The sequence below is a fragment of the Dasypus novemcinctus genome, chromosome 4, assembly GCF_030445035.2.
Source record: "Dasypus novemcinctus isolate mDasNov1 chromosome 4, mDasNov1.1.hap2, whole genome shotgun sequence".
Classification (NCBI taxonomy): Eukaryota; Metazoa; Chordata; class Mammalia; order Cingulata; family Dasypodidae; genus Dasypus; species Dasypus novemcinctus.
This window is the reverse complement of record NC_080676.1, coordinates 65,333,485-65,350,273: the sequence shown is the minus strand read 5'-3', so window position 1 is coordinate 65,350,273 and position 16,789 is coordinate 65,333,485. Positions and strand designations below refer to the sequence as shown.

At 41.0% G+C, this 16,789-nt stretch overlaps 1 protein-coding gene across 1 annotated transcript in view; it reads left to right on the top strand.

Moving 5' to 3' along the window:
• Positions 1-4,251: 4,251 nt before the first annotated feature.
• P3H2 (prolyl 3-hydroxylase 2) overlaps positions 4,252-16,789 on the top strand; it is a 184,946-nt gene continuing 172,408 nt past the window's right edge. Inside the window, exon 1 of the mRNA XM_004469615.5 lies at positions 4,252-5,091. Coding sequence (XP_004469672.1) covers positions 4,624-5,091 — 468 coding nt within the window. The 5' untranslated portion in view covers positions 4,252-4,623. The remainder of the gene's footprint in view (positions 5,092-16,789) is intronic.

Sequence of the window (16,789 nt, the reverse complement as noted above, 5' to 3'; positions counted from 1 at the left end):
TTTATGACAATTTTTGACTAATTTTTCCATTTGTTGTATTGAAACATTACTTAAATGTTAATTTTTTAGAATTGCTTTAATTTGTACTACACTGTACACTCTAAATTCTAGATCTTATTGTTTTTCTTATATATGGAAATGCATTCTACAGCTTATATTATTGCAGATAAAAATGGCAATTCCATTCTCCTCTATTTTTGCATTGATAATAAAAGATTCAGTGTATACATCAGTAATCTCAAGAGTTTTTTTTTGAGGAGGGAGGGAATGGTTTGGAGATTGTGTTCACAATTTTAAGAATGGATGGAAAATAAGGAAAATTTCTGAAAAATAAGATCTTGAAAAAAAGGTTAAAAACAGGGCAGATTGGGCAGTTAAACAAATGAAAATTTTGTATTTTGTGTGGATGACATAATGTATTAAGAAGGATATGAGAGGAAGTGGATTTGGCCCAATGGATAGGGCTTCCACCCACCACATGGGAGGTCCAAGGTTCAAACCCAGGGTCTCCTGATCCGTGTGATGAGCTGGCCACGCGCAGTGCTGATGTGCACAAGGAGTGCTGTGTCACACAGGGGTGTCCCTGTGTAGGGGAGCCCCATGCACAAGGAATGCATCCCATAGGGAGAGCCACCTGGCGTGAAAAATTACAGGCTGACCAGGGTGGTGCTGCACACACGGAGAGCTGATGCAGCAAGATGACGCAACAAAAACAGACACAGATTCTGGGTGCCGCTGACAAGAATACAAGCAGATACAGAAGAACACACAGCAAATGGACACAGAAAGCAGATAACTGGGCGGGGGAGGGGGAATAAAAAAAATCTTTTTTAATAAAGGATATGAGGTGTACATAATGATATGCATAACAGACTGGATATACATTTATTTGCTTGATGGAAATGATGCAATGCTTAGATCTTCAGAATTAAATGCTTTGACAAGCAGGAATTTTACTTTTTATACCACTTCAATAAAATTGAAGACTGTCATGTAGAATGCTGTTAACATGCTTATATCAAAGCCATTAAAAGACATGCTCATAATTATACTTTAATTTTAGAGTATTTAAACATGAAGTGATGACTGGAAAGAATCTTAACCTAAAGTGGACAAATTTAGCAAGACTAAATTTAGCAAGTTATTTTTTGATAATTTATCGAATATAAGGGATGGGAATGCTGACAGATATCACACAAAATTCTGCTATCTCCATATCTCAGACTTATGAATTTCCCACAGCACCTAGAGCCCCAAATCATAGACTTAAATTTCAGGGTGTGGCATTGACTTTAGTGATTCTCAGTATTGGTTGTCTGATACTAGTCATGAGAGTGGTGCAGTGATGTGATTGGGCTCGGCAGTTCTTGTCTGTGAGGGGGATAGGATGGGGGTCAAGCTGGACTATACATGGAACTGGGGGGAGGGTTGGAGGAAGAAGCAGATGAACTCTGGGGATTTGCAGGTCTGTGGTTAAACCTATAATGGTGGGAAATTTCTTTTGGCAAATATGGCAGGGGAGGATAACTGGTGTAGGGTGTTGGATGTAAGGGGGTGCACACAGGATAGGGCACACCTGGGGCATGCCTCTATGGAATATATAAGTGTTCATCTTGTCATAGTGTGTTATCTCGGTGGGTGGAGACCCACACAATAATCAAGAAAATATTAATATCCCATCCAGGGGAGTCCTGCTATGTTATCAATTAGAGGGATAAGAATCTCTCAAAAACATAGGCAGTGCCTAATAAAACAAAAAACAAAAAATAGACCACTATGTCAAGCTCTTAATATTATCGCAAGTAACTATAAATCTTGTTCTTCAAAAATTGAAACTTATTGGTTACCATAGGTTTTGAGGGGAGGGAGAGGGAAGAATAGCGTCGATGAAACACAGAGCATTTTCAGGGCATTGGAATTGTTCTGCATGATCTTATAATGACAGATACAGGCCATTATACATTTTTGTCAAAACCTATAAAAGTGTACGGTGCAAAGTGTAAACCATAATGTAAACCATCGACCATGGTTAGTAGCAATGCTTTACTATTTATATATTAATCATAACAAATGTACCATCTGCATGTAGGATGTTATTGATAGGGGATATTGAAAAAGGGGGAGGGTGTGGGGTATGTGGGAATCCCCTATATTTTCAGTGTGATTTTTCTGTAACCTAAAGCTTCTTTGAAGATAAAATGGGAAAAATAAGACACTGGGGGAATATATGGAAATTGTCACTATATATACAAGACAACAGATCTTACAGTGATGAAAGACACAATGTTCAAAAATTTTTATATTATTCATTTTTCTATTTTAGAATCAATTGAGGAGCTTTTAAAGTCTCAATGCTCAGGCCATACCCCAGACCGATTAAATCAGAATCTCTCAGGATTGTGAGCCAGATCTCAGAATTTTTTAGCTATTTGGGTGATTCCAATGTTAAGTAAAACTTGAGGTGTCAGTTGAATGGTTTCTCTAAAGTTAGCTAAGGGCTGTACAAAGATAAGATAATATGACATGCAGAAGCTTTGAAAGGATGTGGCTACTTTAGGGATCAGCACAAGGTTTGATATGGTTTCAGCTTGTAGGCTCTTGACTCGGTGCCAATGCCAATTCTTCCCCTAAGTTTTCCTAGATGCTTCCTGTCAGAAGCCATCTTTGTAGACTCAGGATTCCCACAGGAGTTTGAACTGAATCTGATGTATGCCATGTTCTAACTTGCCTTATAATTCTGTACTTTGTGTTTGTCTCCTACACAATATTGTGAATTACCAGGGACCCTGGTTTGTTCATCCCCCCTTTCACCAAGAATACTTACTTTGAAAGTAAGTATTCAAAGATAATAATTTCATTGGCATACATTACATAATGTGAACATGTCACAAAATTTTAGAGATGGAAAGCATCCTGGTGTCCCACTCTCAGTCCCACAGCAGGACTTCCTATTAATAACATGCTTCAAAACCTTCCACAAGAGGGTTGGTAACTCTGGGCTCCAGAGTCTTTATCTGAAAAAAGAGACAATTCCTAGAGGAAAAGTCTGGGCAGATGACCCAAGTGCTAATCCTGAAACACTGAACATCTAAGGCATTCAGAACACACTTAGCTCCACACTGGAGCTTTTCCATCAAAGGGCTGAGCCAAATGAGTGAGGTTTACTGGAGAGAAATAATAAGAGTCTCCTGTAGTTACACAGCCAGTGCTGTTCATGGCCAGAGTGGCCAAACCCAACAAAATGAGTGAAGAAATGAGCATGAAACTTTGAAAACTTCCTCAGAAGAGTGGTGGCTCCACATAGAGTCCTTCTCTGAGAAATCAGTATCAACTAGATGGCACATGCGATTCTTTCTCATTGTCTGTCCCACCTTTTCGCCCATCCCAGTGCCAAGACTACTAGTGAAAATACCACAGACACCGGGAAACCACAGGAATGCCTCAAGGAGGCGGGCTGAAGTCAAGGGTCTCCTGCAAAGGCATCCCTGTGGGAGTGTGGTACTAAGGAGTAGGGAAGATGTTTGTTAGGAAGGAGACGCTGAGGAACAGGAAAGCTTTCATCTAGTTCCTTGGAATTTGGCAGCTATTTGTGTCAGCTTTCCCATCCTAGACTGATGCTCATTGCTTAAGTCCTGGGGTATACTGACTTTATTAAATTGCTCCTTTGCACAACTCTTACAATAAGAATTTATATCTGACTATCTTTTGACCTGTTGAAACATTTGACAATTGTAGGAGACAAAATTGAGGCTCAGGTGTGCAAGATCACACAATTGTTAAATATCAGAACAGTCGCTCTGCTCTTTGTGCCAACGGTTCCCAGGTCCTGTAATCTTGCCATCTGAAGAGAAAGGTGGACTATTTATTGCTCCTCCCCTGCCTCCTGTTTCAACACACACACACACACACACACACACACACACACACACAGGGATGGGAAGACAAGGGAAGGGCACGCCCCCAGTGAAAAAGCTGTAAACTTCGATTCCCAAGGCCCAGGGTTGAGTCCTTTCTTTGCCACTTCTCAGCTCTATAAAGTTGGCCAAATCATTTTTCTTCTCAAGCACCCCTACGTGCTTGAGACCCTTTGGTGCTTCTCTCACAGCCTGAGAGTGAAGCTTTAACGAATCACTGGAGGTGACAGTAGCCTGAAAACCGCGAGGTCATGTACAAATTTCATTAATTGGTTAGTGCCCTACCCTTACTAAACCGGATACTGGTTCATCTCTAAAAAGGGGGGTAATAATATCCACTTTCGTGACCTGGAAGGGATCCCACTTGTAAAGCTGTTGGTCCCGGCTGGCTCCGAGAGGCCTCGCTCTGGCTGGCGCTGGCTCTGGGGCCCCGGCGGCCTCGCGGCTGGGCGCTGCGCGCGGGCGAGTGGCTCGCGCGGGCTGGGGCAGCAGGAGGAGCGTGTGAGCTGTGGGCGTCCCTTTAAGAGCAGCGGGCCCGGCAGGGCCTCGCCTCTCAGCGCGCTGCCGGCGGTCACCTGGGGCTCCCCTGGCAGTCAGACGCGCCGGGGCAGGCGCTCTCGCCGGCTGAGGAGGGAACCGGAGCCTCGGCCACCAGGTGCCCCGGAGCCGTCTCGGAGCGCGGCCGCCTCGCGCCTCTCTGCGGCAGAGGATGCGGGAGTGCATCTGGGCGCCGCTGCTGCTGTGGCCGCTGCTGCTACCGCGGCCGCTGTGGGGCGGCCCCCCAGCCAGCCCTCGTGGGGAGCTAGAAGCTGAAGAAGGGCCTCTGAAGCCCTTCGACCTGCTCTACGCCAGCGGTGTGGCCGCGTACTACAGCGGGGACTACGCGCTAGCCGTGCGCGACATGGAGGCAGCGCTGCGCAGCCACCGGCGCCTGCGGGAGATCCGCGCGCGCTGCGCCCGCCACTGCGCCGCGCGCCGTCCGCTCGCCCCGCCCGGCGCGGGCCCCGGGGCCGAGCTGCCTTTCTTCCGCGCCTTGCTGCAGCGCGCGCGCTGCTACCTCAGCTGCAAGACCCAGCGCCTCGGGGGGCCCGCGTCCCGCCACCGCGTCAGCGAGGACGTGCTTAGCGATTTCCAGCGCCGAGTGCCCTACAACTACCTGCAGCGGGCCTACATCAAGGTACCCAGAAGCGAGCGCTTTCCCACACCTGAAGTGCCTCCTTGCTCTAGGATGCTCTCTCGGATCCTTACCACAGCTCCTGCCTCTTTGCTGTCGGGTTCCCCGCCAGTCTTTCCGATTTGGTCTCCTTAAATATTTCTGTCTCGTGTTTGTGCATCTAGATATCTGGTGGACTGAGCTCTGTAGCCAATACTGGATGATCTTGGGCAAGTCATTTGCTTTCTGTCAGCATCGACGTCTCTCTTAAAAAGAGGGCTGTTTTGACAGATGCCTAGATTATATTCTAAAGCTGGGTGTAGTACAGGTCTCATCTGAGTTCACTTCTTGGGCTAGCCTGACCGCCATTTCTCTTCTGTTCTACTCCCTAATTCTTCCTACACTCTAGTCTGCACCATTCCTCTGAAGTTTAAAAGACAGAATTCTCAAAACTGCCAGTTAATAGCAGGTCTGTTTTGAAGGAAATTTGTTTCTCTACTCCCCTAAGTGCCCCAAAAATAAAGGTTAAAGAGAAGTTATGCCTGGAGGAGGTGAATCCGTGTGAGGCAATCTCACTAAAAGTATTCCCTGCCCAAGTCCTGACTTTTTCTCCTTTGGTAGTGGACTTCCAGTTTCTGGAGGTAAGCATTAGACTTGGTTTTTATACATCAGTTGCCTGGTACTCTCCTTCTGGTTATATTTTTGTGTACTCAACTTGCCTGAAGCTAGTATACAGTATATATTGTCAGTTTGCCCACATTCACATTTCTGAAGATCTGTTTGGTTGCTCTGGATACTTGGGCAGAGAGGTTTTAGTTTGAGTTCCTGGACCTCCTCCCTCTCTCCTTCCATGTTGCTAGAAATAAAAATTACAGGCTTGGAACTTACACTCTTTCTCTTCCCTTTTGGCTTTCCATGTTATTATAGCAACATTTCTTCTGCAGCTGTTGGAGAAGCTGTGTTTCTGCAATGGCGTAAATATATACCATGTGCAGACATCCAAATACTTTTGCTGCTCATTTCTTAAATTCTCTGTCCCCACAGGTGATTGGACATTCTTGAAATTTGCAGCTGTCTTTGGAGTTTATGAAATCACAGTGGTGGTGTGGCTAATGTGCTGGAGCTCACTAGACTAGTACTTTGGACAGGTAATAAGGAGAAAACCTCAATTCTTTCTAGGACTTGTCTTCCACTGGCTTGTGCCTAGTAATGGATTTTCTAAGTCCTGTCTTAAGTACACTCTGATTTCTTTTAAGTGAGTGGCATAGTTTTTGGTGGTTTTACAAAAATCTGTCAGTACAGAGACGAGGCCTTGAGTACCTGACAGCTGAAATGGCTTAGCAGCCAGTTCCCAGAACAGAACGTTGACACTAGAGTTTGGTCCCTTGTAGTACAGAACTCCCAATAGTCTCAGATGTGAGGTTTCTAATCCTGCTGACAGAACTATCAGTTCTGTCACAAATCTTTGTCTGAATTTCCTTTTTCGGTCTGGATCAGGAATGTATATTCATTTTCAGTCCCCCTTACCTCCCCAAAATTAACCATGGGGTAACTCTCAAAACGTGGGTTCTTTTGGTTCTGTAAGTTGCTTCACTGTCAATGTTAACATTTCTCAGTCATTTCCTTCCTAATGTCCCCTGGCTGAGAGTCATGGGTTTAACATGCCTAACATTTTGCAGCAGATTGATTACAGGAACAAGTCACACATGTGCACCTCTGTGGATGTGCTATTACTGGTTATGGTCTCATGAACCAATGAAGTTTAAGAAGTTCTTTTGAAAATATGTGACTTCATGCTAATTTCTTTCCTAACAGCAGTGTCAGAGAATAGAACAAAAGTCTTTTCTTCTCCTTACTTCACATCAACCCCCATAGGCAAAACATTTTGGATCTCTGAAATTGATAAACTCTTAAGTAGGAAATATTTTTGCCCCTTTGGAAATTCATTTTTGATGGCCAGAGTTTACAGTAGTGTCTTTGTGAACATCTAATAAGTTGCACATAACCCTCATCTCCCTCTCTCCCCTTTAAGAACTCCACAAATTTAGACTTTGCTTAGCTTTCTGGGAATTTCATTCATAAACACACACACATACACACACAACATTCTTTTGGACTAAAACAAAACTCTTAGATAATAAAAGAGCAGCCTCAGGCTGTGACAGTTCTAGATCCTGGAGTGTTCATCCAGAGAACACAGGAATTCTCCTACCTCTGCCTAGATAGTATCATGGTGTCTTATGCTGCTGAATTACTTTTGACATCAGTATACAATTTGCAACTGAAAAGAATAATATTGGGATAGATTAAACTCAGTGGGGACTTTGCAGTCAGTTTTTAAAAGTTCTGAATCCTGTAGTATGGTCAGAACTGGAAAGCTTCACAGAGGTGATAAAGTACAGTAATTCTCAGCTAGGAGGAATGCAAACTGCAGAAGCCCTTCAAGATGTTGCCCTTCCCTCAAATCTTGGTTAGTGGCCAAATGGAAGTGCATCCTATCCACTGGTATTCCGGGGGTGGGGTGGGGGGGTTGAGAATTATGAAATCTGAGACCCATTGAGTTCAATTTCTCATTTCACAGATGAAGACAAGGAGGCTGAGAGTGGGAAAAGGGCTTGCCCAGTGTCACATATTTAGTGGCAGAGACAATGTGGTACACAGGACTGGGAGTCAGAAGTCAGCTCTGCCAATAACTATGGTCATGCCTGTGCTGTGTACCACCTGCCCCATGGGGTGGCTTCAGGTTCCAGAGAAACTTGCAGTCCCCAGACTGAGCTTTCTGCCCAGATTTGGACAGCTCCAGAGATGAATAGGTACTTGTCCTGTGGGATAGCAAGCACTGACTGCATTATCCTAAGGATTTCTCAGTAGAATCCTCAAAGCCTGACATGTTGTGACTTAGTCTGGACAGCTACAAGCTGGCAGTTCCACCTGGCACCTATCCACACGTTTTTGTTTAAAGGCAGAGCCAGACTATTCAAACTTATCATTTCAAGTTTTAAGATATAACTCATGAATCATAGTCTAAAACCTAAATTAGAACTTCCAGCTTATCATTCTCAGCTCAGAAACTTTCAATGGCTTCCACTTGCTATTAAAAAAGCTCAAATAGTTTAATCCAGCATCCACAGATTTAACCTTTCCAGCCCTATCTCCCCTCACTGAGCCACGCTTTAGCCAGAAGGAATCATCAACTCTTGGACTTATGCGTGTGACTCATTTGCACCTCTGGGCCTTGTTTCTTCTTGGAAAGGCATGTGGACTCTGGAATGGGATAGATCTGGAATTGAATCTTTGCTTCTCTCAATCTCTAGCTGTGTGACTGGGAAAATTATATAGCCTTCCTTAGTTTTATATTCTTCATCTTCAAAATGGGAAAATAATAGGACCCACCCAATTGTGTTAGGTTAAGTTTAAGAGACGACTTATGTAACGTGCCTGGCACACGGCCTGATTCTCAGTAAGCCATCAAGATACGTTTCTTCTTCTGAATTATAATAGAATTTTTTTTTCCATTTCTATATGTTCTAATTGTAACTATCTTAACACAAATTACAACATTTTTTTGTGAGGTCCTCCTTCACTCCTTCTATATTTACCAGCTGTCCATCATTTCTTTTTCCTCTGAATGCCTACATCAAGGAATTTATTCCTTTTGTAACATATTCATTTTCAGTCTTGTCTTGGAGACACGGGTGTATTTGCCTGTCATCTATGTGAGCTCCTTGAGATCAAGAACTGTATTAGTTATTTTAACATCTACTAAAGTGTGAGTTCCCAGATCTGTATGACTATTAGATGGATGATTATTATTCATCATTTGGGGTATTTAAATATATGATTTAAAATTACAAGTTTAGGTTCAGTGGGTTTGAGTTGAGTTCTCAGCATGTCTCTTCCCTCAAATACCCAAAACAGAGAATAGTAACAGTAGTTGCTCAATAAATGTTTATAGAATAAATAATAGCTTGGTTCCATGTGCTCTGGAATATTGTTGAGAATGATTTCTGCATGGTGGCAGGAGGTTTTATCACATTGCTTGGCTGGTTGCCTAGTTGGTTAGTTAGGGGAGAAAGTTGCAGAAGAACTGTGGATTGCCTTGTGGATTGCTTCTCACTATTTTCTCCTTTCAAGTTCTGGACTAATGCAAACTTTTCTCTCTCCTGAACACACATTTTTTCCTCCTTACTAAATTCTTATTACTTAAAACTGCGTGTTGGAATATTCTTAGCACATTGCACTTGCTTTATGTATATTTATTGAATTCAAACAAATGTGAGAGACTTTCCTTTCTTATCTGTGTCCTTTATAATCAGGAAAGCTTACATAGTATCTGTTTTTTCTCCTACTGTTCCCAGCTACTTAAGGGTGAAAAAAAAGTAGAGCTGTTTATTTTTTTTTACTTAAAACCAGCTTGCCCCTGCATGTTTTGCTTCTGAGTTGGTTTGTTATGCTATTTGGCCTATTTTTTGTCCTCACTAGGAATAAAAAAGGAAATGCAATTATGTTAGGCAATTCCATCACCCTCCCTAAACTTTCCTTATCTTGGCCATAATCTATCTTAGTGGTTTCTGGGGTTTGGTTTATGAAATTTGTGCTTTTAGAAAAGAAAAGGGAGCATATATGACTCAAGCAGTTGAGTGCCTGCTTCCCACTTGGAGGTCCTGGGTTTGGGTCCCAGTGCTTCCTAAAAAAAAACAAAAAAAAACAAACAACAAGCAAACAGATGAAAAAAAACCTCAAGGGAGCCGATGTGACTCAGTGGTTGAGTGCCAGCTTCTCAAATACAAGGCCCTGGGTTCAAACCCTGGCCCCAGTATTTCAAAAAAAAAAAAAAAAAAAATTAAACTCCAAGAATGTTGTTACTCTTATTCTACCTTTTTGACCGCTTTTCTTTTCTAGAATGAATGCCTAAGAAATTATAAACCTAGGCCAAAACTGCATCACATAGTTTCTATTAGTTCATAGTAAAAACTTTTTCCAAATCCCACCTTTAAATATCTTTTCCCCTATATGTAGAAAATGTACGTTTTGTCCCCAGATGGTTTCAAATGGGAAGTTGATTTTATGTCTTCTTAAAATAGCTGTTCTGAAATTGTCCTGATGGTTTTTTCTTGAGGATTTTTTTTTCCTTCACAGTTGAGCCTTTTTGTGCTTGCATCATCAAAATCCATTAGCCCATCTTAATGTCCCACTCCATAGAAGGAAACCTGGGAGATTCTTTGCATAACTAGCTCTTAGTTCCCATGTGCCAAGAAGTTAAAATCTCGATTGTTTCCTTCTCAGGGCTTGTCTACTTGGAGGGCCCAGCCAACATTTTATCAGTTATCCATTGTGATTTTAAATAGTGAGTACCACAGAGGCTTAAAACTCAATTAAATGAGGCTAGGAACTGCTTACATTTTCTCCTATCTACGTGTGGTAAACCAGGAATTCTTTTCATAGGTTTTAATAAAGAAAAGTAATAATCCATTTGTCTCTCTTTCTTTACCAATCACATTTCTGAGAATAAAATATATCCTGCCACTAATACCATTTGCTCATTGATAAACCCCAAAGGGATATCTGTGTGGAATTGTTTTGAAAATGTTAGATAAGACTTCAGATTGCCTGATGGGAGAGACTTGATACCTAGAAGGTAGGTGGGTTCACCTAAAATGAATATCATGGGTTTAATATAATAATTATTTTTCTTTGCTTAGAAACTGAGTAAACTGAAAGTCTTAAGACTCACAGGTCTTAGAGCTTCGGTACTCCAAGGGAACATCTTACTCAGTTTCTGTCTTCAAGGAAAATAACTGCTTTTGGGTGGTGAAATAGAGGGGACAGAAGGGGGAATGAGTATTTTGCTGAAGAGCCTAGACTTGTGGTTGAGCAAAGATGGTGGTGATGATAATTATTGGAACTGTAAAAATGCTATAGCTGGGAGGACCCTCAGAGACCATGAAGGAGTCCATCCCTGTCACTTAAGAGATGATGACCCTGGCCTCAGAGGTTCCATGGTTTACTCAAGGAGGGTCAGCAAATACAGCTGGTTCCAGAATGTGGGAAAGCTAGTTTATAGTCCAGTGCTTTTTCCAGACTGTATGTAACGAGCTTAGCTACCTCCTAAGGGATAGTCTGGTGAATCAGTTGGACAGTTGAGACCTGCAGTGGACCTGTTACCCTCAGAGGCAGAGCAGACAGAGCACAGAGCTTCCTGCTCTGCCCCACCCACATTTTCATTCACATGATACATCTGGCCATTCAGTCAAAAGTCACAGTTGTCTGGTGGAAAATTTTGCATTTCTCATTAGGAAAAATAACTACTCCTGTCTTTTTTCCATTCAGCTTTTCTTATAATTATCTTTGTCCTTTTTTTCATGTGTCCTTTCCTGCTGTCTGACTTCCAAGCTACGTAATTCCCCTAGAGTTGGTTCTCATTTGCCAAATAGCCCAAAGACACTTTAAAAAAGTGATTTGCAGTCAGCCTTCTGTGTGATAAGCCTAGAGTTTTGTGCATGCTTTTCTGTTTTTAATACTGAAGAGGACAGCAGACTGTTGTTGGAAGAGGTTGATTTACTTGACCATACTCCTTTCTGCTGTACTCCGTTCTCTATGCTTATTTCTCCCCTTCTCCTTTTGTCCCCATTCCTTGTCATATTGGTGATTTACACAGTGAAATTATATCTGAAAAGTAAAGGATTGAGGGGACCATTAGAGAAAGAGAAAAGCAGGCAGTGGTAGATACAATGTCAGATTTTTGGCTCTAATAGAGCCTCTTATTTAATTTCATTATGTCATAGGTATCTGCTTCTTTGAAACTTTTATGTCCCTTTCTCCAAAGTATAAGACTTGGGCATAGTTTGGGAAGTTTACAGAAAACTAAAATTAAAGTCCCTCCTCTCAATGAGCTTTCATCTAATACAGAGGATATAAGATCACAAATGATTATAATACAAGACCAATAGGGAAAGTGTCAACCATAGATACAAATAGAGAACTATTTATATTGTGCTCCTAGCTATGCCATTAATTATGAGGAAGTAACTTAACCCTAGGGATATTAATCATTTCAACAACTTTTTCTCTCTGAGCTTCTGCAGTGACTTTGTAAAACTGAAGCAGCTGAACCAGCTTAATTATCAGGGTCTTGTAGCTCACAGCTCTAAGCCCATGGCTGTCAAGGATATAGTTTATTCAGAGAATTCATGCATCAGGTAAAGAGTTAATGAACTTCTAATAATATAATTTTATCTGATATAATATACTATGTGATACAGAACCTTGCCCCAATTCTATGAAATTACTTCATAGATTTAGAATAAAAGTCTGGAGAAGTTCTTAGAAAGATCCAATTAGAAAATAAATCAGCTACCCCTCCCTTTCTTTTCAAATAAAACTCTAATGGGATCTATATAAAATATATTAAATCAGGTCCCCTCTGAACAGATAAAGAGGTCCTCCACTACTCAGCAACCACCTCTCAGCAACTTCCCCCTGCCACGTTCATTGAACATTAGTGTTCCAATCATCACATTTTACAGTTGGAAAAATGAAGCCCAACAGAGAAACTGAGCTGCTCAGATTTACTTAACAGGTTATTGGAAGGACCAGAATTAGAATCCAAGAATACTAACTCCCACTTCTGTGGCATTGTCATAGACCACTGTCTGCAAGACCTACACTGAAAGCACAAACTCAGATTAAAAGGAAACACATATATGCCACTCACAATATCTGCTAAATGGATAGACCCTGGAAATAAAAGCCACCCTCCTGCAATAATGCAGGATTATTCCTCATTCTTCTGTTCTGCCTGCTTCTGGGAACAACTCGGGAAAGGGGACCTGGGTCAATGCTCTTCTCCAGTTAGCCTAACGAAAATGAATAAGGCAGAGGATCTTCTTTGGAAGGGAAATGAAGGAATAAGAGTCAGAGAGCGGGTGAACGAAGATGTCAGAATTTTTAGAAATTCAGGGCTGTCAGAATGATCCTGCTAGAATTTATCTGCAAATAATGGATTCAGATTTTTGTGCAAGTAATAGAACACTTGTACAGATTGCAGGGCGATTGTACTGGGACTTCAGGAAGGAACGGACAAAAGGAGAAAGGGAATTAAAAAAAATACAAACCTCTTAACAGACCCTCAGGAAAGCTAAATGAGCCAGTTTTGATTTGTTCTCCTTACTTGAATGCTAAATTTGTCTCTTTAACTCTGCCAAGATCAGTAGGTTTGCATGGAGAAATCAACACACTATTAAGATTCCAGACACAGTGAATTACCTTAAAACCAGATTTGGCTGTTTTTAAAAATAATCTCAAATTATAGTTTCAAATACTAATCCAGTAGACCATGGTAATTATTTCCCCCACTGAGGTAAGAGCCATTTCTTAATAATATTTTTCAGCTAGAATCCAGGATTAGCAATCAGCATTTGATTCTAGCCCCTGGCATTTATAATGCCACCAGGTACAGAGAGTTTTACAGTCAACCAGTGTTTCTGTAGGATTAACAAGGGCTCAGTTAAACAGTATGCAGGTCAGTAAGCATTAAAACCAGGCCTCCTCAACCACAGCCTATTGATATTTTGGGCCTAATCATTTTTTGTTGTGTGTCTAGGGAGTGCCCTGTGTATTTTAGGATGGGTTGCAGCATCCCTGGCCTCTTCCCACTTGGTGCCACTAACTCTGCATCTTTCATTCTCCAGTTTTGATACCAAAAATATCTCCAGACATTGTGAAATGTCTCCCGGGGGACATGCTCTCTCCAGCTTGAAAACCACTGGGTTAGACCCTCATCGTCTCTTAACTGCATATCACATCAATTCTTAGGAAGCAGCAACATTTTAAAAATATTGATCCCTTTTAAATATGACATTCTCTGTTAGGCTTTGGAGATATGAAGATAAATAAAACATTTCTCCTACCTTCAAGAAAGTTATAGTCCATTGAGGAAAACAAGTGAGTATGTAGGTACAGTATTTATTCTTCAGTGAGAAACAGATAATCCTACGTGATTATGTAGGCAGAGGCAGTTCTGGGATGTTTTGTATCAAAGCAATTGACTTACGCATGGAAAGGACTAGACTTAAAGATTTGCCATTTTTAAAATACTGGTAATTTTTAACTTTTAGATAAGAAAAAAGAATTAAAAAAGAAAAATGACTGGAAGCAGAGATGATGGAAAAATTTGGAAAGTTAATTTATTGAAGAACACAGTGTTTTAAGAATAAATTTGGGGAAGCAGATGTGGCTCAACTGATAGAGTGTCCACCTTCCATATGGGAGGGTCCAGGGTTGGATACCTAGGGCCTCCTGACCCGTGTGGTGAGCTGGCCCATGCGCAGAGCTGCAGCACGCAGGGAGTGCCATGCTACATAGGGGTGCCCCCACGTGGGGATTCCCCATGTGCAAGGTGTGCGTCCCACAAGGAGAGCCGCCCTGCATGAAAAAAAGCACAGCCTGCCCAGAATTGGCACTGCACACACGGAGAGCTGACACAGCAAGATGATGCAACAAAAAAGAGACACAGTTTCCCGGTGCTGCCAAGGGTGCAAGCAGACACAGAAGAATGCACAGAGTGGACACAGCAGACAATGGGCGGGGGGGTGGGGGGGGGCGGCGAGGGGAAGGGGAGAGAAATAAATAAAATAAATCTTTTTTTTAAAAAAAGAATAAATTTGATTAGTTGTATATTTTTCAGGAATGTATACTCTTCTGAGGCTCGAACAACTACATATGGTAATATATGATATGATACATTTTAGGTAATTTTACTAATATTTATAATTATAAAATATACTGCCACAAAGTTAAGTCCAAGTCAGTGATTTGTTAAGTTTAAGGAAAATGCCATTTTATAATATTGACTTTCATTGAAATCCTGACTATAGATAAACCACTTCTTTTTCAGTTTGCAGTGATTTACCCTCTTTGTGTCTCAGTTTCTTTATCTGTGAAAAGTTGACAAACTGACCTCACTCACAGGGTTGATGCAAGGATAAAATGAGAAAATATTTGTGAAAGTTATTTTTTGGGGGGATAAGTATGCATTAAAGATGAGAAATGAGAAAGGGGAGAATTAAAATCCCTGTTAGAAAACTTCTATCACTTCACACACAGCTAAAATATATGAAAGAATTTTCCTATTTTATTATAATTATTTTCAGAATTATTTTCAACGATAAAAAGTTTTCCATATCAAGAAGTTCATTAGACTAATAAAAAGAATCTCTTATATTTGTGCATGAAGAATCAGACTAAATTAAACACCAATATAGAGCAACAGTTATTTAAACTTTGAAAGTCCACATTATATTATCTTCTTCATAAAGTTTGCTTACAAAACAGTTTTCAAGGAAACCTGAAGTGGCAAAATGACACTACCTTAACAAGTCACTGAAACCAAAATTTACATGGACTTATTTTTGGGGGAATATATTTTATAACTATGATGATTAATAATAGATATTGTTTATTGACTATTACTGTGTTGCAAATATTATACTAACTGAGTTACATAAATTTTCCCATTAAATTCTCACAACAACCCTAAGATGCAGATTAATAGTATATTCTTTATTTTGCAGTAGAGAGACTGAGGCTTAAAACATTGAAAAATAACCTGACATTGGGGAGTGGTTTTAGCTCAAGTGGTTGAGTGCACCTCCTTCCCATGTACGAGGTTCCAAGTTTGATTCCTGGAACCTCCTAAAAACAAATAAACAAAAAAACCAACTCTCATTGGGGAGCAGATGTAGCTTAGTGGTTAAGTGCCTGCTTCCCATGTATGAGGTCCTGTGTTCAATCCCCAGTACCTCCTAAAACAACAAACAAGCAGTGTGACATCACAGAGCTGGTAAGTGATAGAAGTATAATTTGAATTCAGGTCTTTCTGAAGCCAAAAATCCTGAGTTCTTATCTACTTTTCACAGCTTGGGCTTTGACATTAAAAAACAAATACACAAAAAAACCTCCTGCCTTTTACTAATTGTATGACAAGGGGAAAGCCAAAACTTACATGAACCTCATTTTTCTGTCTGGTAAATAGGTATAAGCATACCTATTTCATAGGGTTCTTGTGAGAAGCTAAAAACAAAACAAAACAAAGTGAAAAATAATTGTGGACTTACCTAGATCAGCATTGACACAGAATTACTGGTTCCTTGACTCATAGCTTCTGGGCAGAGTGTAAGCTTGTGAGGGAAGCTGATGGGTATAAGAATCCTTAGGCAAGTACATCATGATAATCTGAGACATTAACAGCACATGATGCAGGGACATAAAAAACTTGCAGACACACTAAACAAGAACTTGACCTAGTCAGTTTGAGCCACTGTTTTCTGTTTACTCCACACATTGGCACACAGATTGGATCTTCCTTTCACTTTTGAGCGACAATAAAAATCATCCTCTTATGGAAACTTGGGATCATTTGTTTGCTATACTGAGAAAAGTCTTTTTGCTCCCCTTGTCCCTACATTCTCCCATCTTCTGATTTCACAATTTCCATGAGATTGGGGACTTTTTTCTGCCTTTTTCAGAAAATGGACCCTGATCAAACAAATTCCAAACCCTCTCTGTTTAATTTTAATAGATAAAATCTATTCTCACAGATCAACACATTTTGGGAATTTTAAGCCCGTTGTAAGCCACTTTCCAACCCTGATCTTGAGTACCCATGGGAGATGGCCTAGGTTTGGGAATTAACAAACATCTCATCCTCACAAACACCAAAAAA